The sequence below is a fragment of the Cebidichthys violaceus genome, unplaced genomic scaffold, assembly GCF_023349555.1.
Source record: "Cebidichthys violaceus isolate CVI_PGR_0920_01 unplaced genomic scaffold, fCebVio1.0.p SCAF_42, whole genome shotgun sequence".
NCBI lineage: Eukaryota > Metazoa > Chordata > Actinopteri > Perciformes > Stichaeidae > Cebidichthys > Cebidichthys violaceus.
The window spans coordinates 1162522-1190149 of NW_027176617.1; the positions used below are offsets into that span (position 1 = coordinate 1162522).

Sequence of the window (27628 nt, forward strand, 5' to 3'; positions counted from 1 at the left end):
GTAGCCTAACTACTTTTAAAAGGCTATATTATTTTAGGTAGGATCCTGCAACATTTAGTAAAGAAAGATAAGATGATCGGCATGAGGAAAATCACAGCAGCAAATGACAAAGGTCAAAAGGTAAGAAAAAACATACTTATTTATTTGAATGTAATAAAATTTTAAGGAAATCAAAGAGATGGCAATCAAGATGTAATTACTCAAAATGTACAGGGTTACTTTGTAAAAAAAGTATTTTTTCTTCTGTCTCCGTTTTTATTTATTCTCTAAATCTGATTTTTGCACTCCAGGAACTATAATGCTTTCTCAAAATCTAGTAATTTTCATAAATCATGTTTTTATTGTGCACTCAAGGGGTACTCAATCAAACAGTTTTAAGAATGGTGTTTATTTGATCTTGCAAATTAACTTAATAGTTACTTTCCACATATCTAAACCATTGCATTTCACAATTATAGTGTACCCTTTAAATTTAACCTAACCTTCTTTTCTTTTTTTTTTGACTACACACCTGATGGCGGAAGTCGTGTGGCCTACAAAATGACGATTTCCGCTTTCAGTTTAAGATGATGGACAAGCGAGTTATGCGCAGTGTAACCGGCGGGCAGTGAGACCAGTCGGAACGTGCTGTGCTGTCAGTTAGCCGTTGGTGCTCCTCGTTCACACCGGAGAGATACCAGCTGAGAGCCTAACGTCTGTGTGGACAGACTCTGGAATATTAATTCATAACGCACCTTCGTTTTCTTTTTCTCCTTAACTTATGTGGTCATAATGAGGTGAGGATGGCCAAGCGACCGGGGACTGACGACGGGATGTTGACTTCTTCGCCGACCATTCTCCGGGACTTCGCGTCCGATTTGAGCCCCGGAGACGTGGTGAACATGGACCGCAGCGACGGAGGAGCCGCGGAGGTCTCCCTGGAAGACATCCTGAAGCTGTACAGCCAGCCGATCAACGAGGAGCAGGCCTGGGCCGTGTGTTACCAGTGCTGTCGGACTTTAGCGCAGAAACGTCGGAGGAAAAGCTCCAAGTCTGCGGGGGGTTCAGCCGCCGTCGACTACCCGAGGAGGATTGAGGGACCCGGGGATGTGAAGATCGGGAGAGACGGGACCGTGAAGCTGTTCTTTGAGGACGACACAGGTAAACGAACGGAGCATCTCTGACGAAGAGGCCATATTGTTGTGGCCGTCTGCTTCCAGCCATGTGGCGAATGTGTTTACAGACGCTCGATGGTGGTCATTAAAAATACATCACAGATCACCGCATAGCTGCAGGGAATCAACGCGACAAAAGAAAAGCTGTATATCAATTATTAACAGGCGGGGTCCGTTCTCACGACATACATCTAATATTGACATTATAAACATGGTTCGTATTATTGCTTCATTCATACGGCTGTGTTAACAGGGCTTGGTCTGGTTGGTTCTCTGTTTTAAATTACGCTCCTGCAGCGGTCAGTTATCTACAGTAAACAATGGACCATGTGATGGATTCAAACTGCAGAGCACCGTGGGCCCAGTCCAGAGCAACGCCATATAGCGAGCATCACACAGATGACTCATGTTGCTGCTAACAGGCACATAGTTTGTGTTGTGACATTTAGGTAAAGGCACAGATTAGTGCATGCATGCACCTGAGGGAGATAAACACAATGGAAACACGTTTTAATTTATTTTGGTTATAAATAGTGAGGTGGAATCTTGCAGGCACATGGGCTGTGTGTAGTGGATCCACTTTCCTGCTATTGTGCTCCACTTTGACTATTTACCTCAGAGGTGAAACGATTATTAGATGAGTTGATCAGTTAATTGACAGAAAAAATAATTTGCAACAATTATGCTAAATAATCCTTCAAGCAAAAATGCCAAAATTTCACACCTACCAGCTTCTCAAATGCACACATTTGCTACTTTTTTGTGACAGTAACGACTACAGACCTTTTTATAGAACAAACTATTAATTGTTGATGAACAAAATAAGTCCTGACAGCGGGCTACCTGTCTGGCCTCATGGACATAAAACAGGCACATTATATCAAATATTTCTTGACCGAATGACTTGAACCCTGGCGTCTTTTAATATAGTCAAGCTTAGATTTACACTTGAGGATTCAAGCTGAATGCAGTCAACTACTGGAACAACTCAAAAACCATGCTGTTACTAATTCAAAGGTGCTTCCTGCAAGGCCTCTTCCAGTACACCAGTTCAGGTGTGTCGAGAGACGTACTGAGCGTCTCAAATACTTTGAACTGCATTCCATTAATATGTTAGCGATAGAGCTGGGTGTGGGTGGAGGAGGTGTGGCTGTTGGCTCAGCATAGCCTCGAGCACCGAGGTCATATCCCGTCTCTCCTGGGAACTTATTAGACACCTTTTCTTCTTATTTTCCCCTCCCCTGTTTACACCCCTCCATTTTCTCTCTCTCTCTCTCTCTCTCTCTCTCTCTCTCTCTCTCTCTCTCTCTCTCTCTCTCTCTCTCTCTCTCATTCGTTCTCTCTCTCACCCTTCAGTCCAGCTCTCCCTTATCTCAGCATATTGAACCAACCGATGATGTTTGCTGTGTGTGGAAATTACACTCTCGATATAAACCAATTCAGCTGGTTCTTCTGAAAGTCTTGACGCTGCTAAAAATAGAATAAACGTGATGATTAATACACAGACTTTTATCAGTCTGACTGCAGAGGATTTTGGAGAGTTTCTTTGCTGCTCCTCTGGCTAGTGGCTGAGGTATTTTGGGACAGCTCGGCCGTGATTCTTATTAGGCCTGGTGATGAGAAAGACGTGAGGCCTATTAAGCTTTTCTCTGCGTTCTGTTTCAGAGGCTTATGCAATCCACATATGGGCCTGTGCATGAGTCAGTGTCAAGGTGGCGTTATTTGGCCAGCACCCAGACCACAAACACTGAGGCCTTCACGTCCCTCTTCCTATCTTATTGCTTGTATTAAGATGTCGTCTAGAGCTGCACACCGCAGGAAGTGTGTATCTCAGTAATACGTAGCAAACATAATCGGACTAACAAGCAACAGAGTCCCAGTCAAAGTGTTTATTTTTGGCTCAATTGATGCAAGATATCCGCTGCTCCTGCTGCAGTCGGATCAATTCACACGGAGCACAGGGAAGAATACATTCACTGCCACTCCACGTTGCCAAGAGAAGGGCCTGAATGAAGCCTGAAGGCTGCATCCAAATGAAAGAAACGCTTGTTTACCTCGAAGACTTCCAATGATTCATACCAGTAAAGAGGAATTTGTTTTGTTGTTGATTTGTTGCATGTGGTATTTTAACTGGAATTTATACAGTTGATGTGGTTATTTATATCATTGAAGGGGTTTGAATATGATTTAACGTCTTGTCTGTATTTATTAATTAGATTAGAGATGGGGCAAGAAAAATCTTGTTTAAAGATTCAATCTGGTAGAGGTCTTTCATCTCCCCATCTGTTTCCCCCTCTCTTTGAAGCCCCTTTTTTTTCAGCAGCACAGAGGTTGATATTTCGCTGAATGGGATAGTCTGGGTGACACGGCACACTGCTCCAAATATGCCTCACGGTGACTTAATCGCTCTAGGAGAGACGAGGGCCCTTGCCAAGCCATCTCTCCTTGACTGGGACAAACAGAGGACCTAGTGTTTCTCAAATGAGCGTTGGTGGATGACTGTTTATTTATTTTTCCTCGTGTCTGTTGGCTGTAATTCATAGTGACCTGCGCAGAACTGAGCTGAGAAATGTGTATTTTCTTTGAACGTCTCCTTAAGCTCTGTATTGAAATACAACGTCATCATATGCAGCCACAGCAGTCAAGAGTAGTGCTATTTAATTGGAAATTACTCAATGGAATTTAAACTGAAATGGCACTTTATATTAGCATTCAGAGAGATGACGCATCTGACCAAAGTGTCTCATTTATATGACCTAATTTTGCAGTCCGTACAGGTGTCAAAGTCTGCACATCTATCTCCCTATTTGTACTTTCACCCCAGACGTTACTCTTACCGGCAGTTACTGTGTTCCAATCACTATTCGCCAGTGATTAGCTGTCAAAAGTTAAAGTGTGTGTATATAATTATGCAGTATGGGAAACCGACTTACTGTGTGTACTTTTGAGCTCTAGAAGGTCTATCTAGAGGTACATGTGTGTTGGAAAAGCCAGTTAGGGAACAAGAGATAAGATTGTCAAAGCTTTTGTTTTCTCTTTTGTCCAATAAATGAAAGAGAAGCTTCAGGTTTGTCCCATCCATTTAGGTTCCCGTGATTCGTTGTATTGTTTAGCAAATGCGTATAGTGTACGTGAACGGTCACGATCGGGGTTCTTTATATTGAGTTTCCATCTTGAGAGAGGTTTTCATGGAAATGAAGAGAGGGCAGTGTCTTTCTCCAGAGCATGAGGGAACAGTCGTATCTCTATAACCAGCCCCCGGTGGCAGGTTTTGACACCTCAGTTAGCCTCAGGCAGTGTGCAGTGACTGCAGAGAAAACATAATCATTTATTCACTCTGTAGTTTTACAGTCAGCGCTGTCGAGGAATCACATTTTGTTGCTCCCCCTACATTTAGTTTCCTCTCCACCCTCAAGTTGAATATTTTATGTCCTGTATCACTGTGTGAGGTGTGTTTTCTGTCTTTTTAGATGTCATACATAATTATACAGAACATGTACACAAACAATTCAGAGCGTGTGTTTGCACAATTAATAAGTATCCAAAGTGTTTATGAGTGTAATAACTCTCTCAATGTTCTGTCATTACAGAGAAATACCAACCGGCTGCAACGTCATTAGAGGTGAGTTTCACATCAGTCTCCTTAATCACTCCAAGTTCAGTTTCAGAGAATTACTCTTCCTTTTTAACATGTGCTGTTAGAGCAGTTGGTCACTATTTATTACGCTCAAGACAAAATATGCAGCTTTTTAATTCAGTTAATCAGATTTCTTTTCACTCCACAACTGTCATGCATCATTTAGTTATGACAAAACGATTTCAGAGACTTTCACAGCTTGCCCACCACTGAATCTACTAGTGAGCAATTGCACCACAAGTAGGTTGGTGTGGCCGATGTGTTGCAACGTTGTTGACAGTGGCCTTGAGAAAAACATCTATGAGGAGCCAATGCAAAAAGACATGTAAATGAACATTAACTGATTATCAATGCTGGTGAAGAGTGGTGGTATTTTCTTGTGAGTAAAATATTTTCTCTTTAGGAAGTGGTAGAAATCGTCTTGTTGTGTCAGTCAAAGTGTAGATATGACACTGCTCAGCAGCAGCATGAAAAGTAATTGTTACCTGTCTAAATGTACCAACATGCAAGCATTACACCCTTTCAAGTGTTAGCGATGCACTAAACAAGAGAGAGTGGGAGTGAGCTCTGTGCAAATAGTCCTCTCTACTTTGTCCAGTACTTATTGTCTTTGCTGCACTGTGATGCAGAAGAGCACGTTAAAAGAAGAGCACGACTTCTTCTCTTTTTGTTCATTAAATACATTGCCAAAACCACGTGAAGAGGACATGTGTCCACTGTCTGTTTGGCCGAGCAAGGTACACTGTATAATCCTGGAAGAAGTCTCTCTCAAATCTTAATTGTGTGTACATAGACTAAGTGCACAGAGAGTCCTCTATCAAGTCTGAGCAGTCTGATCATCTTTCATGTTTGCCTTGCAGTTCATGTGATCACAGGCATGCACAGTATGTTTGTGTTTGTATGGCTGAGTTTGAAGTAGAATTCCTCTTGCTCAGCTGACAGTCCCTGCCCTCTCCTCCTCCTCCTCCTCCTCCTCCTCCTCTTCTGCTAGTTGATACTGAGTTCCTCCTTGCATCCTTAGCTTTGCTTATACTGTGTTACAAAGAATTAACAGGGTGTTTTTACTTTGTTGGTTTGTTAAAAATGTGTAACACCTTGCACAATGGCTGTTTGTGCATCAGCATGACTATCCCACAGAATCGACCACGAGGCCAAACTTTGAGGACGCACCTTGTGTTATTATTTTTTTGTCTCATTGATTGATAGCTTAACCAAAGAGATAATCACGTGCCTTTTGTGTGAGCTCTCATATAGACTCAGTGGCTTGTTTTTGTCAGTTTTCAGTCACACACGCTGAAATAAAAAAAACAACACAGTGGCAATGTTGGCTTGTCGGTCAGTCCACCATTTTGGTCTAGACACGTGCATGGTCCTCTGAGGATAACACCTACTGATTTTGACGATGCACTGACTTCCTCTAGTCCCACCAGCATTGACATTTTAGTTTTTTTAGTGAAATGTCTAACCATCTAATGGATGGATTGCCATGACATGTTGTACAGACATTCATATCCACTTTGTTTGACTTTAATTATTTGTTGTAACAGTTCATAGACCACCACCATCTACCAATATTTTAATTAAGTTGTTAATGGCCAAATTCCTGCAGAACTAATGACATTCCCATCAGCCCCAGCAGTCCTTTTGTTTAGTGTTAATTAGCAGACTCTACGGTTTTGTTTTCACCTTGATTGTGGGTCGTCATGGCTAAATGAGGTCCACAACTACTGTACGAAGTTCTAGACTAGAAAATCAATCAAGTCTTTGTCTTCGTTGAACTACCGCAGAAGCGGTTTTGAGTGCTTTCCTAGATGTTTTATATGCGTGTGTCTGTCTATGGACAGATTTTGTCAACCTTGCAAGATCTAGTCACGAAACATTACAGGTGGTAAGATCAAAATGATGGTAGTAGTCCGAGCAAAGACCGCGTACTCTGTGGTTTTTCAAGAACGTTCTTCAGCATGAATGAAGAAGAGTTAAAGCTCACAATTTGTCACAACTGCAAGTCCAAAATAAGCCGAGGAGGAATAACCTTAAATACATTTGGAACAACTTACTTAATCAGACACTTATTTTGTAACTCATTCCCATCCCACATTTAGTTTTTGCCGAGAAACTTCAATAAACCCAGTTATTGAAGACGATGTTTTCACAGCAATGTAAAATATATATTATAGAGGGAATTAAGAGTTTAAATCTGCAGAATCGGAAGATCAGACTTCTGATCTGAATTGGCTAAGAAAATTGCAATCAGTGCTTAGTATACTTTATCATTGCTAAACATGTGAGCATTATTGTTTTTAAGGCGTTAGCATTTATGTGATAAATGTAATGTTAATGTTCTGAGCATGAACTGGAACTATGAATTCACTTTGGTGCTTTTCCTTGACCTAATTATATTCAGATCATTCTGGAAAATTTATTTAGTGAAGAGACTCACACAAACACGATGTTACCCTTTTTATTGATGATACACATTGGTCACATTTGGACCACAGCCCATCGTCCCTCGTGTTTTGGCGTTGTGCGTTTGTTCGTTTGCTTGCACCTTAAGTTGACGCCTTCACTACAAGCTCAACCCAGCGTGTCCTCTGTTGAAGATGAGATTAGTTGTAGTATCCTATTACAGGTTTGCCAGCTTCATGCACAAAGTAAAACCTTGGATTTTGAAATGGATCCCAGTAATTTTAGTCTTCAGTGAGGTTCTCAGCCATGTGAGTAGTCTGAAGATTTATTTTCTCATTCTCCAAATAATATGGACTCACTATACCCCAAGACTGAACCATTGTTCACTCACAGACCTGTTTTTTTTTCTTGTGTCAAAGTTAAATTCCAGATCCAAACTGCATCATCATTCTCATTCATCCTCTTTCCACATGGTTGGATTTGACTGTTTGGCTCAGATTCTGCAGAGCGGTGCATATTTTTGCACGTAAACAGTCCTGGGATCCACGCTGCAGCTGGTTGAACAGGGGCTGCAAGTGTCTGCATGTGAAGCTTCTGTGTTTAGTGGGTCTCCCGCCCTCCTTATACCAGTCACTGCAGGCAATGAGCTCCGTCTCTACAAACACTGTTTCTTACTCTTGTCAGCTCTGACGTGATGCTGCACAGTTCAAGAGGAAGAGACGTCGTTTTGTTCATGATTTTTAATGATGGCTGTAGAGTTTTAGTGTAGAGTTTTAGAGTTTGTGTAAATTTATATAAATAAGTGCAGGTCTTTGTGTATTGGACAACAAACGAGCGTGTGTTTTTTGGGTCTGTTGTCTGTGACTTTGGAGTGCAGACATAGTCCCCTGGAGTGACTGGCACCCAGTTTGATCTCTGTATGCCGGACATTTACCAGTGACCTTATTGTTATATCTTGCTTTTATCCAAATCAATCAATTGATTTTTTTGTGACAGCTTCACTTAAAAGCACCCGTGCAGCTCACATTGCAGCCCCCTAGGGTTACATTTCTGCCTATACAGGGATATTCACAGCAAGCACAAAACCACAGGAATGCCAATTATTGAGTAGTCAGGGTGTTCTATTTGTGTCCAACAAAGAAGAAATCTATATATCATTTTCTTCTGGTCTAGTCAGCCCTGAGAGATGAATTGAATTTCCATTTCAGTCGGTCAAGTTTACAAAGTTATCTTTTATCACAGATATTTTACAGTAGTTGCTAGAAGGTCCTGTGTGGTTTTTGGAATGTTTTTTGTGTGAAGAGTTTTTGTTGCGTTTTAGAGCCAGGGGCTCCAAGTCTGACAACCTTTTAGGTGAAACGGTTAGCTTTTGCAGATGATGAATATTGGATGTAGATAAATAAGCTAGACCATGTAATGCTCAGGTGATTTAATCTGAGTTTTACATGGATATGCTCCTTTTGTTTAAAATATTTAAAACTAAATGTACCTGCATCTCCAGTATCAGCTTTTATTTCACCATGATAGCTTGAAATGATGACACATAATGTCAGTAATGGCTGTTTGATCCAGAGGGACTTTTAAACAATCCTCTTCTGTAATTTACAGCTGACTTCACATGAATACAAACTGGACAGCTTTTTAAGAAGGGGATATAAAAGAGAGAGTCGTGTTCTGTCCCACAATGAATAGTGATGCTTCAGACTGGAGGAGGCCGAGCATCCCGCTCTTGCAGTGGAAGATCTCTAGATTTAGCTCCGCTTATGTAACTGTCTGTGTTGTGATGGCTTTGCAAGCGCTGACGGCTGCTTAGCTGACTGTTTTGTGAACTCAGATGGTCACAGTGTTGCTTTGGGCCGCAAAGGCAAGATTGTGCTGTTTTAACTCCAACTCAAAGAAATATGTCAGTCCTGTTGCTGACGTCTGCAAGAATATAGACCTTTGCTTTAAAATGAATAGTGTTAAAAAAGGGTTTTCATATTGTTAACGGTGACACTTTAGTACTCCTTCTCTCCCAGACCTGTCCTAACTTTAACTCTCGTAAATCTGAAGTCTGATGAATGTCAGTTCATCAGCTATATTAGATGTTAACATATTTACAGACATAAATATGACAACTGATATGAATTGACAATTCATTAATGGAAAGCTAGGGGTAGTTGTATATTTCTGTACACAGATCTGCGTGCTAAAAGACTCAACAGCACATTGGCCAGACTTTTTCCTTTCTCCCACGTTTGTGTTGAAGAGCACATTAACGTTCACACAAACGTCTCTTTCTTTGCTCATCTGCATAGTGGTTGACTCACTGATACTCTCCCCATCATGGTTGTTCCTCTTGTATTGCTTGTCGAGCCAGTTTATACAACCAAGGATATGTATATGCCTATTTTTCAACCTAGTCTTGTTTTTTTTTTTTTTTTTTTAGGATTTTTTGCCTTTCACTTTGCCCCATATGAATGGCAGTTTATCAAAGCTATACTTCATTTACTTAATTTAAGCAGGGGGTAGTCCCATAGAGAATTAATCGTTTTTCCAAGGAAATTCTGGTCAAGAAAGCAGCACACAATAAATAGTTGAGTTTTAGCTTCTACAGAGACGGCATTTCTACTCACGAGTGCCCATACTATCCGGTCTGAGCTTTTGGGCCCAAAAAGCCAGTGTTTGCAATATCGCGTGTTCAGCTTGACCCATTTTTAAGTGGAAAAACTGTGCTTAATTTGAATGGGTAATTAATTAGGTCATGTTTGGAGAAAAAAGGTCCACTTAATGAGGATTTTCTTTGTGTTAATTTGTATGCTTTTTTTTTTTCAATCATTTGAAATCTTTGTTGTTTATCATTTATTAGTTATTTGCTACTAGTTATACTTATTGGGAGCGAGATCTAAAAATTAAGATTTGATATGAAACGAGGAGACAAAGGTTATTCAGGAGTAAAAATTAAATGATCTTCCTATTCGTTATTGATTTTCAAGATGATGTCTCTGACACCGATCTTCATGTGAAAAGGAGATTCTGAAGTATAAAACAACTAATTGTTGGAAAACATAGGCCTGAAGAACCTCATGCAGGGATGTCATGCAAGACCATAGCAGGATTATTTGTTTGTGGAGCGTGACTCCTCTCGTTACATTTCCTGAGAAGCATTTGAAAATGTTGACGATCTCCCGTGTTACCTGTGGTTGGTCAAGGCCACAGCAATGGCTGCTCAGGGTTTCATCCACCCTGGCAGGCCTCCACCTGTCCCGGGTGGAGCCTGGTTTCAATTAGTGGTTTGCCACCAAACATTTCTGCCAGTGACTGAAACCCAGCAGTGGATTTTCTGGCTGTCTTTCCTAACTGTTTATTGCATACTTGTTTCCCCTCCTTCCTCCTCTGCTTTGGCTCCTCTCCTCATTCCTCTGAGTCACAAGTCTTCCAGTGAGATTGTGAGCTGTATTTATAAAATAGATGTAATGTTTCCTCTTTCCTGGGTGCTGGCTATTGATTTTACTTTAAAATGCCTCTTCCCGGTTCCATCTGACATAACTCATAGGGGACTTGATGCCATTCTTTAATATTAAATCATGAAGCTGTTACAACACTGCCATGTTGGTGGAGTGATCCAGCAGTGTCTTTTTTTTTTTCCTAGCTATTTATATATAGACTTAACTGTGTGTTTGCCAAATTGAGTGTAAGTTATCATTATTTATGTTCAGCAGCGTCAGAACTAGATTAATAATGTACAGAGTGCTTTTGGTTAATTGTGTGAAACAGTGAGCCTTTCTGTGCTAGTCACTGTTAAACCACAGGCGGTTCATTATTACAAGCCGTTTTGTGTTTGCATGGAAATTAAATTCAAATGAAATTCACCCAAGCCTCAACAGTATAGCAAATGTTCCTCAATTAGAAATCTAGTGTAACACAGCTGCTAAAATTACACATGGATACAGGAGGATTTCCCTCACTTATTGATGTTGGTTTACTCTACATGGTCCAATGTAAATCTTTACGTCCCTGTGGCCCATGAATGACATCCTGGTGCTGTCTGTCACTCCAGCAGTCCCTAGCATGTCCACCCACTACAGCGAATGTTGTCGTACGGATGGATTATAAGGTTACATAATGAGACGCTAAGGAATAGGATATTTATTTTAGCCATGGAACAGGATTATCAGCTGCACACAGAGATGGTTGATGAGTGATAACAGTAGAAGACCAGGAAACCGATCCTTTTCCAGTAAAAGAATGGGATTGATAGTTTAGTGTTGGAAAATTCAGAATAGAGGTTATTTTTATTCATAGTTGGACGATGAACAGTGAGCTGAGTTAAACCGACAGTTCAGGGATTTGAGCCATAGAGAAGAATAACAATCAGGTGATATAGAGCAAAGATTGAGAAACTTGAAATGATTATGACATGTTATGTGCAATTATTGGCAAACACTAAGTGGATACCAACTTAATTTTGAATGGTGTATATCCCCATATTTTCACTGTTTATAAAAAAGAATAAAAGGTGTTGAGAAAAATAGCGCATCTCAGAAAGATCAATGTCAAAAAACAATCTATAGGGAAACATCAAAGTGTGTTAAGTCCAAACTCAAGGGCGTCACTTGAGCTTGACTTGCTGTGTTGGTAATGTAATGATTTTCCGCCTTTGTTGCTGCTGTTGATTATCCCAAACATGCTCAGTCAACACCCTCCCCTTCTGTGCGCTACACTCCCAGACACCACAGCCAGGTGCTGTTCTCTGGGCCAAGCAGACCGACTAGACCAGCTTCACCCACATCAATACTCTGTTTTATTTCGACACCTCCCTTTTTCAACAATGTCGCTCCATTCCTTTCTGGTTATAAACACACAGTACAGTAATGACTCACAGTAGGGAGTGCATTTACCTCATCATTTTATCACGTCAACAAAGCAAATTCAAAATAACTTTGAGGTGTTGCTTGTGCGCAAACGAATAAATAGCAGCAGGAGGTTCCTGTCCACATCCAAATTTTGAGCAAATCATGTATCCACAGCAGTTTGACACTGACACAACTCCATTGTTGAATGTTCTAGAGAACAATGAAGAGAACTCTATAATACACCACTAGGAAAAGGGATGTAAGCTACAGTATATTTTCTTGCAGGCTGAGAGTGCATTGTGGAGCTGTTGTGCTTTATTAAGGGAATTATAAAAATCACAGACTTGGGTTGCACATTTAAATGTGAGTGCTGAGGGAAGCGAAAGTATCAGTTGTGTTAAAAGTCCGGAAAGGAGTTGAAGTTTCAAGCAAAGTTTACGTGATAAACAGCTACAGCTCTATAGACCTTCCTTTGGAGTCCCCCCTCAGTGAGCTACTGTCCTGTGACAAATATTTAGCTCCTCTTGCCTCCAAATACTCGTTGAACTGAGAGCAATGGTTTGATTAAGTTGTCAGGAGTGGACGTTGCACGGCAGAGACCGCTTGTCATGCTGCAGTGAAAGAAGAACTTTGTTTCTTCTCAGCACGGTGGTTGTTTGAGACATTTCGGAACAAACTGCAAAAAAATAAACTAGAAAAGATGGGTCATACTCTGCTTGTTAATGAAGTGAAGCAGTGATGAAATTAAATCATCCCCAGATTATGGTAATAATCACGCTCTTTGGAGGAACATTGTGGCCTCGTTTCACATCTGGCTTATGGACATGAACTGTCTTCTTGTCTGTTCAGGTGAATTGAGTTTTTTGTAGATAGAGATGTTTACGTATCCAACTAAGTCAGGGGTGTTAAGAAATTGGGTCTGTCCATGAGGATCTTCCTGTGTGCCGTTGATCAAAGAGCAGCAGGGGCAACATGAAATTCTAATTAATATAATAATAACAACTATCATAGTATGATAATACACTTTATTTGTATAGCACCTTTTATAAAATGAACATAAAAACAGTGTAGTCGGTGTAGTCTGTCAGCTGGAAAGAACATAATTTTGGAACTCATAACTAAACGTGGATAGGAAAAAAGTAATTTAATAACCCTTGCTTAATTAGAAAAGTCCCTCAGCTTCCCTACTTAATTGTCATGCTAAAGAACAGTTAATTTATGTGTACAACTGAATGTTCAATTTCTTCAAGTTATTCTTTTTGTCTTTAATATCTAGCTTAGGAGTAAATGATGTGATCATTGTGAAAGATGGTGAATGTCAATCTTTAGTATAACTAGACCAATCCTGTACCATTTTTTTCTTTTTTTTTCCTGTAGAAACTCAGTTGAAAGGAACTCTTTTATAGTTCTGTAGAATAGATTTATTTTCCACTACACAATAATAATGTACACCATTCTATTTGTCCCACAGGTCATTGACTCTTTGGGTATCATGATTTACAAAGCTCTAGACTATGGCCTCAAAGAAAATGAGGAGCGTGAACTCAGCCCGCCGCTGGAGCGCCTGATTGACATGATGACCAACGCCGAAAAAAACCAGAGTGACCCCTGTCCTGACGAGGGTTACGAAGCCACAGAGGAGGAGGATGAGTGTGAGGAGGAAGGAGAAGAGGAGGAGGAGGAGGAAGAGAAGCCCGTCTCCGCCACCACCACCAGCTCTGTCGGCAGCATTCGCAGCTATCGAGACCTCATGACGGTAGGTTGCTGGGTTGCTGAACATTTCATGAAAGCTTTATTTTTGTTGTTTTTCTCTTAAAAGCTGGTGGAAGATACACACAGAGCTCAGAGGCAGACGATCAGTGCAGATGGCAACATTTCAGTAAGATGCAATTTGAGATCTGTTTGAAACAAAAGTAGAATCCTCAAACTCTCATAACATTTTGATCTGTCATGGTTCAACGGATCAGGCTGATGAAGACCCAAGATCTAAGTCATATTAGGAATATTAAATATACAGATTCCTCTTTTCCTTAGAATATTTTCTCCTTTTTATGCCGTTTTCACATCAAATCTGTTAACAGAGCAGTGTATACACATCACTCAAATTCCCGATGAGGGCCGTCATGCTGCAAATCCCCCAAGTAGCTTGTGAATATGAGACTGACAATTATAGCTGCGTAAACATGCTGGTATTTGGGGAATAGGCTTAGAAACTTTCACAGTCCGTTCTTCCATATAATGAACCCGGTGTACAACACAACCATTAGGTCTGTTTGCTGCCAGTCTTGCCTTGCCTGACTCCTAATTCCTCCAACAATCATTCTCTTGAGTGTAAACTGCAATATGGTGGTATGGCATGGCTGGAGTAGATTACTGCACATTCCTGACTTGACCTCCTTCCTTCACTTGTACTCTGCTGCTCTGTCAGAGGAAGGTTGGGTCGATGAGGGTTCAGCAAGACGTGAAGTTGACGAAGGATGACAGGACTTGCAATAGAAGCATCCCACTAAGACAGGAATAGTTAGATGTTGAATGTGCTGAATGGGTTTTACTCATTGCCATAGTGAGCTGAGGAGGGGCTCATCAATAGAACACCAAATCTCCAAACTCTGACATTGGCACAGACTGTTGTAATATCTAAAAATATATATAGGTAACCTACCGGCTTGCTTGATACCGATCGTTGTTTTTAGCATAAACTGTGAAAACCACCAATGCAGCCGTATTTTAAGCATGTTCGTAAAGACTCACTGCATTCAATGGATAAGGAAGAAGACGTTGTGATGACATTCCTGTGGCTAGCCAAGCCCTGCGTGAAAATGTCACTCGTCTGGTTTCTCTCTTTTGTGTCACCGGAGATAATTCGACAGCTCTGCCATTGCTCTGTCACATGGCCTTTTATCATCTTTACAATCACTGTCAAATGCCATGAGGGTCAGATCTTTAGATGGTGCCCAGGTGATACTAGTGAGGCAATGTAGCTCAAACTGGACAAACGTGTTCAGACTGTACATGTTTGTAGCCACGCCAAACAACAACGTTGGTCCAGATTGAAATATTTCAAGGATTGTCCGATGGATTCCTTCACTGCGACGGCCCCAGTGATGCCGGTGGTCCCCTAATGTTTTCTCTAGCACCACTTTGAGCCACACATGTTTGTGTTTTTGTAATGGATCAGCATTACATTTTATACAAACATTGATATTCCCCTCAGGATGAATTGTAATAACTTGAATTTTCCATTTTAACTCTCCATCAGGCCAACATTTCAGTTTGATCAATACTTTGACCGATATCTGCAAAACATCATCTGTGGTTGGCGGGAAATTAAGTCAATGATTTCAACAGCTGAAAAAGTAAAGCCTATAGTGTCTTTGTACATGGCCACCGCGTTGTGTGTATTTCCATAAAAGTTTGCCTCAATAATTGTAATATTTGTGTCTGTGTACATGATTTCCTGATATGTATGTTATCGTTTCAAAATGTTGGTCACAAAAATACTCACTTTGCATTAACTATATAAGAGATCTATGTATGCATCGGTTATGCAGGATATTAATATGTGTGTGTGTGTGTGTGTGTGTGTGTGTGTGTGTGTGTGTGTGTGTGTGTGTGTGTGTGTGTGTGTGTGTGTGTGTGTGTGTGTGTGTGTGTGTGTGTGTATATGTGTGTGTGTGTATATATATGTATATATATATATGTGTGTGTATGTATGTATGTATGTATGTATGTATGTGTATATATATATATATATATATATATATATATATATATATATATATATATATATATATATATATATATATATATATATATATATATATATATATATATATATATATATATATATATACACACACACATTATATTGGCCATTTTAAATGAATGATTTTTACATAAGTAGAAGTTAAATCCATTTTATTTATATAGCCCAATATCACAAACCTACCTCAAGGGTGCCACTGTATATAACCTAGTTCCTTCCCTTCTCTCCTACAGCTATGCTCTTCCCACCTGCCCAGCACATCCGACGCCGTGAGTCATTACCAGGCTGTGTGTCGTGCTCTTTACGCCGAGACCAGGGAACTACACACCTTTCTGGAGAAGATCAAGAATGCCAAAGAGGTAAGAAACTATGGCATGTGACATCTGCGGGTTTTTAATAAATCCGGTGAGGATAAGTCAGTCGAGCGGAAACACAACGGATTCCATCTGCTCTCTCTTTTTTTTATTTTAATTTTTTTTTTTTTTTTACATAACACTTGCATATGAAGAAGTCACCTAAAACCTATTTCAGAAATGATGAGTAACACTCACTTCTATTAATTGCCACTCATCCAAAGATGGAAAATGTTGCCCATGAGTCATACTCAAAACATTTGACTCATTTTGCGTCTCACAAACCTATCAAAATATGAAATGAATTGAAAGCGAACAGATAAGAGGACATGAGAAAGTACCAACCTTTTGGTCCATGGGGTTACCACACAGAATTCAATTGGTTGACTCAGAACCTGTAAGGACAACAGACTTTCTAATGATGGGAAAAGAAAATATGAGAGTCACAATTACAACATAACGGCTCGCAAAGTGGTAATGGTCCAGAAGAGTTGAGACTGTGGGTGTCCCTTTATGACCTAGGAGGGGGGAGGGGACATTTGCCCGCCCATTCAAGAATGAATTTCTTGTACACTTACGAGTACAACTTTGTGTTCCCTGATTGTGTCAAGATTTTGGAAAAGATGTAGCCACGTGACTTTTTACATAGCCCAGACCTCACAGTGTCTACTCACTTGTGCAATATGTTCTGGCTTTGTTTTCTGCAGGAGGCATTAATTATGCAAACAACCTTATGTAATATGTGGTTATACGTGGTTATAGAATCAAGTTTAACCTTGTTACCGTAATGTAAGGAGCTTACAGGAGGGGACCCCCCCCCAAGCTATGGGGGCTGCTTTGCTCTCCCTGTAGAACTGAACGTCACTGGATAGTTGCTAATAAGTAACTGTACAGTATCACACATGTTTACAAATTAGGAAGCTAGTCAGTGAGTCTTTCTCTCACTGTTGTTGTTTTTCTCTCTTCTCTGGCAGTGTGTATCAGCTTCTACTTGTTGGATTCCCCTGTCTGTTCTGCCCATCTAGAAATAAACCAAAAGCGTTGTTTGTTGTGAAGGGTGTCAGTGAGCTACAGGTTGTTGTCATGGTTTAAAAGTGGTTTAAAAAGATTAGACTTGGTAAGAAGGAGTGTGTTTCAGCATTTGACTGTCTTTGACATAGGGAAATTAAAAGGGGCCGTATTTTTTTTTGGTGGTGGAGCTACTAGAACATCACCCTGTCAATCAAATGTGGGCAGCTACTGTGTCCTCACTTAGTGCACAGTTATGCATGCCTTCAGTGAAAAAAATACAGAATAGTGTGACAGCAGATTAACTGTTTACAATATCTAGCATGCCACATGCAGTTGACAACAAGGAGAGCGATCCTTACCCAGGTTGACATTTGAACTGGTCACCCAAAACTTTTAATAACTAGCTTGGGCAGTTTGCCAGTGACCTCAGCTTAATTTACACCAATACTAAGGATGCAGTGGTACATCTTTTTGAATATGATGACATCAGAAAACATTTTCATGGTTTTTCTCCCCTTTTTCTGCTTTTCCTTTCCCTTTTCTTGGCTAGAACCTTCGGAAAATGGAAGGCGGGACTCGGGATGAACCTGTTAAAGACCTCGATGAGCTGCAAAATGCAGATTGGGTAAAAGTAATTTTTTTTTCTGACTCTGTGACCATGTGTTGACTATCGCATAACTTATGGACTGCAGTAATTGTCATATCGCATCTTTTTCTTTTGTCCCCACCAGGCACGGTTCTGGGTGCAAGTGATGCGAGATCTACGAGATGGTGTTAAATTGAAGAAGGTTCAGGAGCGTCAGTACAACCCGTTACCCATTGAATACCAGCTCACACCGTACGAAATGCTGATGGACGATATCCGCTCCCAACGCTACAAGCTGCGAAAAGTCATGGTAAGACAAAAGTATTTTTATTCAGCCTTTTTGTCTTTGTTTTGAATACATCGAGCAAATGCATTACAATGAGATGATTTTTTTTCCTCATTTGTGTTAATAATGGTCACATTTCTTAATGTTCTCACGTGACAATGGTATTTTCTCTCCACAGCTTTATACAACCTTATAAGTATTCAAAAAACACGATCCTCATCAAATGTAACAATGTCATTCCAGGTGAAGGGAGACATCCCACCGAGGTTAAAGAAGAGCGCTCATGAGATCATTCTTGATTTCATCAGGTCGAGACCGCCTCTCAACCCTGTGAGTAGAACACAACATGGCGACAATAATCTACACCGTTTTAGTGTGTACCATATTCAGTATACAATATTGATATATGATTTAGAGAGTGACTCATGTGATAATTATTATCTATGTTCAACCTGGTTAAACAAACATTTTATGTCAGTTGTTTGACTTGCACACTGGCATTCAGAGTACATGCCAAATGACAGGGTGTGGATCACAGGGAACATAATTTCACATGGTGGTATTGTTTACTAATTGATCAGCTTTGACTAATAGAATAGAAGAGTTAGATGACTTAATGTAGTGTATTTCAAATGGGGGTACCCCAAGGGGTACTTTGGAGTACTACATGGGTACATGATATTTTTTTAAATGTTAATTAAAAATTATTAGTCATGCAGTAATAGATAATTTGATAAACTACATTTTATATTCAAGATTCCTATCATCAATGCAATTGTATATTGCTGAAAACTCTCAACTGCTGCAACAAATGTTTTTTCTTTCTTTTTTTCCTAAGAAAGTGCTGGTTTGGGGGAAAAATATTTCTAAGGGAATACATAATGGAAAAATTGTTTGAGAACCACTGACTTAATGCAATTACGAAACATGCGCTCTTAAGTTGAGTACTCACTTGGTGTGGTGGTTGTCATGAAAGGTTGCAGCCCGTAAACTGAAACCCCACCCGGTACGTCCCCGGAGCCTCCACGAGCGACTGCTGGAGGGCATCAAATCTGAAAGGAAGCTCAGGCCGGTCTCACCGGACATGATCCGCAGAAGCCGCCTAGGTAAGCCGCTAACAATTGCACACATTGACATTCTAATGTCTACATGCATACAGTACATGCTCAAATAACCATTTAGAGGATTTAAATCAGCAAAATTTTGTTCAAACTAAACCTTTTTGTTTTAAGAAACCTCTTGATTGTTTCTAATCAGTGAGAGAATGTCTGTTAACTGACTGCTTTACGAGCCAAACCCAACCACTCAGAATAAAAACCATTAACCATGACTTCACCACATCCATCATGGTTACTCTAACAGCCCTCTTCTCACATTGATCTGTTCACTTAATCAGAAGTCACAGTGTTTGAACAAGGATCACTTTGACTGCCGCTGTGAGCCTTGAGTTGTTTGCCTAACCTGACCTGCTAAAGGAAGAGTTGTGGTTACTGACAATTGGGCTCTTGAGCTCACAAGTTCTTTGGTTTTAACTTAAAAATATGGATCCTGTAAGTAATACTGCTTTTTATTGTTACTTTTCTAAAAGTAAGCGCATGGAGGTTGATAATTCTTTTGGTATGCGGCCGTCGTAATTGGCCAATTAGATAATATGTTCAAACCATTTAAGGCTTTAATCAGATAAAAACAGCAAATATGTTGTCAGTCTGTACCGTACAGCGCTTCTATGCAGTTTACACAAGACGCCTTTTGTAAGGGGATTTAGGAAGGTAATGTGTTGCAGTGGTTGCATAATAATACATATGGGAGGCTATACAGGGTGTTCCTAAACATAATACAGCTCTGTAATGTTAGATTTTCAGGCAATATGTGTTATAAATTTGGATTATTTATTGACATAACCATCCATTTTAACTCTCGTGGATTTCTTTTTCTCCTATTTGCTCCCATTTCCTTAATTTCAAACATGGGTATATCTGTCAGTCATGCGACCTCTTAGCATGTCTTACAGCTTTGACTCATCAGGTAAAGTTTCACGTCACCTATTGTGTTCCTATCGTTGCACCTTGTGTTTCATTCCAGGCTATTTTAGGGTTAGCTCCTGCTTCCCTTTGATTTAAACACACCCTCTTTTTTATTATTTTCGTGCTTGTGTTGTACAAGTATGTGTTTGTATGACACACTACTGTCACCTGTACTGTACCTGGGGAACAGATCGGTCAACACAGTGCAACTAAATCTCAGACTGGGGGAAATGGTCACCTTGGTCCTTGCTGGGAGGTAGAATGTAAACATAAAGCTTCAGCGCAGGCATACTTTATTTTTAGTCATGTTATGAATGACAGCGTGCCTCGGATATAGTAGTTACTCGCAGGGGACCATCTGTGGTCTAGGTGATGAGGGATAGCCATTGAGACGGAGCCAGTAGGGTGAGATTACAGATCATCACTCTGCCCCTGCAGCCAGTCTGCCCTGTTTGTCACCCTAATCCGATCTCACTGAGGAATATGACAAATTACGTAAGGCTGGTGAAAAATTGAACGGCAGATGACCGTTTGAATGTGTCACTACAGTGTCACAGGATGACCATAATCCAGATGGATGTATGGGAATAACCTTTTGCGCTGTGGCTGCCTGCACTCATTGTCTTTCTCTGCTTCCCCTGGCACTTCCCCTTCACTTACCGCTCCCTCTGTGCTTTCCAGCTATGCAGTGTGTGTGTGTGTGTGTGTGTGTGTGTGTGTGTGTGTGTGTGTGTGTGTGTGTGTGTGTGTGTGTGTGTGTGTGTGTGTGTGTGTGTGTGTGTGTGTGTGTGTGTGTGTGTGTGTGTGTGTGCGCACAACTACACGGCATCTCCTCAATTCACACCTGACGGCTGCTTGTTGTAGTAGCCCTCCCTGTGGCATTAGGATGGTGTCAGGAATGAATGTCAGAATATGAATATGTGTGGTTCCTGCTAATAGTTATATTCCCTTCATTGCAGGTGCAGGGAAAAGCATCAGCACTCCTCAGGACTTGTTCCGCGGCTCAGGTAAAGAAGACTCAGTGGTGTGGTCTTTAGGCCTTTGTAAAGAAATACATTTTCAGTTTGCTTCATTTAAATGAAGTGAAAATCTGTAATATAAGCATATGGTTGGGGCTTATCTTGGTCACCATGTGGCCTGTGTATACTGACTCTGTGGTATCATGAAGTAACGATAAAAAGACACAGGTGGCATGATGACCAGCTGTTAAGATAGGGAGATGATTCATGAGAATTTATTGTTCACTTGTAATAAAAGTTAAATTATATCTTTCACCCGCAGACACTCCTGATGCACCCAGGAAATTGGCTGTCAGCACCCAGTTTTTGGATAGTGGCCCCCTGCTGGGACCAAATGAAGATGGAGCCGAGCCCCTTAGCCAGAGGAAGAGGCTGCTTAAAGCGCCCGCACTGGCTGAGCTGGACAGCTCTGAATCTGACGTAAGATGTCTGACTCTTATTGCTTGTGCTCATAAGATGATCATCACAAGCTTAATGGGGTTTCAATTAAGCGTCTTGAAAATTATCCGAGTTTCCACAAGAACAAAGTCAAAACTTAAATGTACTTTCTGTTGCCATTCAAAGTAATTTAAAGGCATCAATGTCTCGTGACTAAATGAGTGTAATCTTCTTGCTGACAGGAGGAGCCCACACGGAGCACCTCCAGTATGTCCACATCTTTGACGGAGGACACGTCACCTGAGCCTGTCGTAGGGAAGAAGGGTAAGCGCTTACCTGGAACATATTGGAATATATTACGTTTGGCTTTTTGATCACTACAAACATGTCTAAATTGTCTTCATAATATTTACTTCTTTTTTTTTTTTTTGTCCCATGTGTCCAGTTCCTCCAAAGTTCTTGCCTGTGTCTGCGACCCCACAGCCAGACAAGCGTCAGTCTCCACAGAGGCGGCACTCAATCGAGAAGGAGGCCCCCACCAATGTCAGCCCCTTTCTACCTCCATCCAGACAGGGCTCCAAGTCTTTGGTATGTAAACTGTGGGCGCTATCTCTGTTGGATTAACCATCAAATCCTCTGGATAAATGAATAATGAATTAACAAATGAAGACTCAAAAGTAGATGACAGAGCTTGCATGAGTGACCGATCTTAATACACCAGTTGCAAATAAACTTATACAAGGTGGTTAATCTAAGATGGTCAATTATATTCTTTATTGGTAAAACTAAGATTATTCTCTTATCAGCATCTCTTATCAGTCAAAATAATAATAAAATATAACTAAATGAAAAGGAGATTCTACTAAAAGAGTAAAAAGTGCAGGCATACATGTTAATTGCAGAGTTTTTAGAACAACAACTCATATGGACATTACAATTTGAATGAACTCTAAATCTACCAACAACACTGGGTATGCACACACAATATTTCTGTTGAATTTACTCCCGTCCTGTGACCAGTCATTCGTTTTCCATGAGGTCACTGGTTCTCTGAGTAACTCTGCGCCGGTCGTATGATTCTAGTGAGGTTGATGGATATAATTGAAAACACAGGACAGGCCGCTGTTTAACTTTCTAGTTAAATTGCAGACCTCTGGCGCCAAACCAGGAGCCCTGGTTTCAACCATTGTCAAATCAAAAGAAATAACATAAAGCCCTGGAGAAGACGGCTCTTCTGTGACAGTTGTCTCATTTTAACTTTATGCCTTTCATGTTAGTGATTACATCCTGGTCTCTAAAAATTAGAATAATTAAACTTCTTTGTGACAGATTGAGCTAATCAAAAGCAACACGATTACAGTTTTCCAGTCTCCCTTTTAATGAAAGAGTAATTTCCACAACCTGAAGCTATGTTTATTTACCTTTTTTTTAATTCAAGCACATGCTCAAGCATGCTTTGCCTTTCACATAGGAGTTGAGTTTATCTGGTAGATGTAAAACAGGAAGATCTTTGTTGCAGTTCCCCTCCCTCTGTGTTACTCATTTTATATCTCATTAAAATGTCTCATACCAAAGACTTACTTGCAGTCATTTCCTGTTTCATATAATGCTGCAGCTGATGGCGGATCCCTGTGCCAAGGTAACCTGGAAACCTTCTGTCTATCCATCACCGTCAACACGTTTTAAAATTTGTTTTTGGGTTGTGCGTTTGTCCTGTTCACGTGAACGAGATATCTCAGGAACGGCTGGATGGAAATTCCTCAAATTTGGCACAAATGTCCAGTTGGACCTACGGGGTGAACTGATTTTATGTTGGTGGTCACTGGAACCTTGTGTCCGTCCCGTTCTTGTGAAAGGAAGATGTAGGTCTGCACCAGACCTACATCTTTCTTATGTATGCTGTATCCTTATGAGTTATGAATGCTGCCATTTCATTGAACTCTTCTCCTATCCTCTAATAGATACATCATGTATTGTGTTAAGCATAGTTGAAGCAGAGCTTAGAATATAAGGTCCTACCTATTTTATAGTCCTGTTCCCTCTTTCTGCTGGTCAGGTGGAAGCCGCCAGTGGTGCTCAGGGCACGGTATGTCGCTGTTACTGCATATCTTTAAAGGCACATAACACTGTGGTGAACTGTTTGGGTATTCCAATAGACTTGTTTTAGATGAACGGCACCTTGTGTCATGACAGTTTGTGTGAATGGGAGATCTGTGGCATACTGAAAGCACCTCGGGGAAGGTTAAAGAGAAATAATCAGTTAATGCTTACAACTCAGTCTCACATTTTCTAAACTGAAGGAGAGTGAGAGTAAATGATTGGTGAAGAACTTCCCTGAGCTTTGACTTTAGATGCTCTACTATAGAGTTCAGATGTTCAATAGCTGGATGAATATGTTGAATAGGCTCCCAGCTATGTCACAAATCTCCTGGCGACCGCAGCATGCACCGTGATGGGGGTCCACATGCAAATTGGAAGCGTTGAAATGCTTATAAAACAGTCATAGTGAAGTAAACTTATGGTGCAAAAATGAACATTCTCCACGTTGAGCTGGATGACGATTTTGAATAATTGAAGAAAGTAATTTGATAACAAAAAGCTGTGGACCACCAACATGACTGGCGTGTGACAATCACCAGCATTCTGTGTATTTTCTGTTCATTGTCACAATGACATGTCAGTGGAAGCTTCTTCTGTGGTTCACAGAGAACATAGAAGATCAGTGTTGTCACCTTCACCATCTCATCGCATGCGTGGTCTTTTGGTTAAGTGGTGTGCAATGGGTGTCTCATTGGCAGCAGATACCATCTGTTTTTTTAAATTTGCATATGTACGGTTAGTTTGCTGATTTGATTATGTGTTTTTTTCTTCCAGGAGGAGTTCTGCTACCCAGTGGAGTGTCTGGCTCTGACGGTGGAGGAGGTAATGCACATCAGACAGGTTCTGGTGAAGGCAGAGCTGGAGAAGTTTCAGCAATACAAAGAAATCTACACTGCACTCAAGAAAGGAAAGGTAGACGCCACATGTATAATTTACATCGTGGGAGTGATCATTTTCCTCAGTCATCATTTGAATACAACAGATTCTATGTACCTTCTTCAACTCACCTCGTACTTTCCTCTCTAGGTTTGCTTTTCATGTCGGACCAAGAGGTTCTCTCTCTTTACCTGGTCCTACACCTGCCAGTTCTGCAAAAGGTAAACTGAATCACTTCTACCACAGCTACTTAACTTAAAGGGGCATTGGGAGTACTACTTGCCTTGCACGGCTGCTGGTTTCTTGCGATGTCACGTGTGAATCGCGGTATCAAAATCACACAAAAATGAATCTTGTCAGGCTTCAAGTAAAGCGTTTGTGTCCAGCAGGCCAGAGAACGGACCAATCGGCTTCCTGTGAGGAGCTACTGGCAGCTAGGGGCTTGGCTTAGGTTTGTGCGAGATGACACAGAGAGGCAACTGTTTAAGACAACAATGGCGGCTCCTAAAGAGGTTAGCATAGATGCTGCAATAGTTATATCTGAACTGGAGAGTATTTCTTCATTTATTAAAGAAGCTCAAACGACGGCACTTAAGGCTTTTCTCGAGAAAAAAGATGTTTTTGCTCTTCTTTCGACTGGCTTTGGTAAGAGTTTGATTGACAGATGACTCTTCCAATCACCTGCCAAGTATTTTGTGGAAGTGCCTGCGCTTTTCCAAACGATGACGGCTTCTCAGATGGTTTTGTGTAACTAACCATCCGGCGGGTCAGGACAGAGTACGACTGTATATGGGAACATATCAAACCTTTTGTGGCTCCTGAGGGAAGTTTGGAAATGAATATAATTTGGGGATGTGGAGTTATAAAGAATTGAGGTTACCAGACCTCTTTAGCCTGCTTCCCCTCTCTGCTTTAGGATGTTTTAAGGATAGCTTCTGTTCATGTTCAACATAATAGCATATTTTTGTCTTTGTCTCCAGGCCTGTGTGTTCCCAGTGCTCTAAAAAGGTAGGCGGCTGTTGATTTTATTTTAAACACACTTTAGAATTTCCTCCCCCTCCATAAACGTCATTAAAAAACATTTTGTTCATCTTTTTTTATCTCAGATGCGGCTGCCATCCAAGCCCTACTCGACCCTGCCCATTTTTTCTTTGGGCCCCAGTACTGTGGCTAAAGAAGAGGCAAGTGGAGCATCTGCCTCTGCTGTGCCAGAAAGGCACCCATTTGGGTCTGGACACAGCCGAAACAGCCTACGCAGAAGTGCTTACAAGTATGTTACTGTAGAACTCCCATGTCTTTTTATATACTGAGGAAATGTCATGCTTTGTCAGAGTAGTTATTATTTCATTCTGTCCTCAGGTTGTCGAAGCAAAGCGGCAGTAGTACCAGCAAAGATGGGCAGTCACAGGACGAGCCTGAGCTGCCCAAGGAGCTTACTGAGGACTGGGTCACCATGGAGATCTGTGTAGACTGCAAAAAGTTCATCACGGAGATCATCACCTCCAGCAAGCGCAGCCTGTGCGTGGCCACAAAACGTGCCCGTCTCAATCGCAAAACCCAATCCTTCTACATGTCGTCGTCTAACTCGGTGAACTTCAGGCCCTCTGAGCGCACCATCAATGAGGTGTAGGAGGTGGGACTACCCTTTGCACTTTTCTTCACGCCTCTCCTAGAGCTCAGTCCTTCAATGAAGCAAGTCCATCCCACCCCAAAGTTAATAAAGGTTCTTATACCTTACCCTGTCTCAGGAAAAGTTGGCAGGCTATGATGGGTCATGACTGGTCAGGACTGTATGGTAGCTGCCAGATAACAAAGGAGAGCCATGTTTCTATAAAAAATCAGTCAAATCAATTAATTGCTGATGTTGCAATTGTGATCCAGGTAAGAGAATGTATATTTGACATTAAAGCGGGATCCAGGGATACAGAAAGCCAAAAGCTGCAGTGATAATATATAATCTTAGGCCCCTTCCTAATCTTGGCTTTGAATATAGTTTCCAGTTCCTGTTTACTTCTAGCACTCAGGATTAGCAACAGATTGTCTTTTGACAGAAATGCACTGTAGATCTTCCTGTCAGGCCTGTTGGGGTAAACCTCTGCCACTCCCCTGCCCTCCTCTTTTATTCTTCCAGCAACATTGATGCCAAATGTAACATCATTCATTTTATAGCCAGTTTAAATGCATATTTACTATTTTCTCTTGTTGTAGGGACGACACGTTGAGGTGAGAATAGTCATATTATTTTTCGGGGGGGGGGGTTAGTTAGTAGTTTTAATGTAAATTCAATTCTGTGCCTGGTGCCAAAATGTAATTGCTTTCTTCGAATGCCTTTGTAGTTATGGACCTATTGTACATATGTGTTATAAACTCAATGGGGGACATTTTTAGGGTAATCCAAGGTTTCGTTTCTTGCCCTTTCCATGTTCCAAGTTGGGCAACAGAAGCACAGAAATGTAGGGTTATGAATGTGTACATGTTGTAAATCTTAATTGTTCCAAATTTAAATTTAATATAGAAGTATAATTTTACCATGTTTTAAGATTTCTGCCACTGGAGTTTCTTTATTTGAAATTCTTTTCTGAAAACTTTATTATTATTGTTATATTTGTGTCAATGTAATAAGATTGTATTTCTATTGTATAGTTTATAAACTCCTCAGTGTTAAAATACTCCCCTAAATCACAAATCGCACTTTTATTAGACCAATTTATTATTTTTTTTTTGTGTAATTAATAATAATTATTAAAATCTTTGTTTTTCACCTCTTGGAGGGGGAGAGTCCATCGTGCCATTTCCCAGAGTTCATCATGAATGAAAATATGTGTAAATGGCTGAAGGTTGTTTGAGAAGGACGAATGGCTAAAACAAAACACTCCATTTAATTGAATGTAGGCAAGTTTATAACTGTCATTGAATATGCTTCATGAACGTTTTATCCCCGTTACTACACACACACACACACGCGCGCACGCACACGCGCGCGCGCACGCGCGCTCGCTCGCTCATATAGTATGTTTTGTGACAATAGTTGTCAAATTAACACAAAGCCTAACCAGCCTGTTCAATAACGATGCCATGTTCAGTAAAACCATACATCTGACCAGTTTTATTTTAGACCTCTGTTAGGAATGTATGCATGCTGTACTGTGATGTTTGTTTTTATCAAAGAAATTATAATAAAACCATCATGATTCTTA

At 40.7% G+C, this 27628-nt stretch overlaps 1 protein-coding gene across 6 annotated transcripts; it reads left to right on the forward strand.

Annotated features, from left to right (window-relative positions):
- The first annotated feature begins 613 nt into the window (after positions 1 to 613).
- Positions 614 to 27628, forward strand: spire1a (spire-type actin nucleation factor 1a). Of its 6 annotated transcripts, none has more exons than XM_068728522.1 (19): positions 614 to 1140; positions 4745 to 4776; positions 13504 to 13788; positions 16032 to 16157; positions 17713 to 17793; positions 17894 to 18058; positions 18278 to 18364; positions 19011 to 19140; positions 21018 to 21065; positions 21340 to 21497; positions 21698 to 21779; positions 21901 to 22043; positions 23071 to 23094; positions 23512 to 23541; positions 24330 to 24467; positions 24582 to 24652; positions 25412 to 25439; positions 25538 to 25701; positions 25791 to 27628. In XM_068728522.1, the coding sequence occupies exons 1-19, from the start codon at positions 783 to 785 to the stop codon at positions 26059 to 26061; spliced, it is 2421 nt and encodes an 806-aa protein (XP_068584623.1). In that variant the 5' UTR covers positions 614 to 782; the 3' UTR covers positions 26062 to 27628. The 6 variants fall into 6 exon arrangements, with proteins under 6 accessions (XP_068584623.1, XP_068584624.1, XP_068584626.1 ...); XM_068728523.1 differs by having other exon boundaries at positions 17713 to 17787; XM_068728525.1 differs by lacking the exon at positions 23512 to 23541.

What these genes read in the sequence shown, in the direction of transcription:
- spire1a (XM_068728522.1), top strand. Translation starts at nt 783, where the DNA reads ATGGCCAAGCGACCGGGGACTGACGACGGGATGTTGACTTCTTCGCCG. An exon ending in GATCCGCAGAAGCCGCCTAG is followed by an intron (nt 19,141 to 21,017) that starts GTAAGCCGCTAA and finishes CCTTCATTGCAG; the next exon opens with GTGCAGGGAAAAGCATCAGC. An exon ending in GTTCCCAGTGCTCTAAAAAG is followed by an intron (nt 25,440 to 25,537) that starts GTAGGCGGCTGT and finishes TTTTTATCTCAG; the next exon opens with ATGCGGCTGCCATCCAAGCC.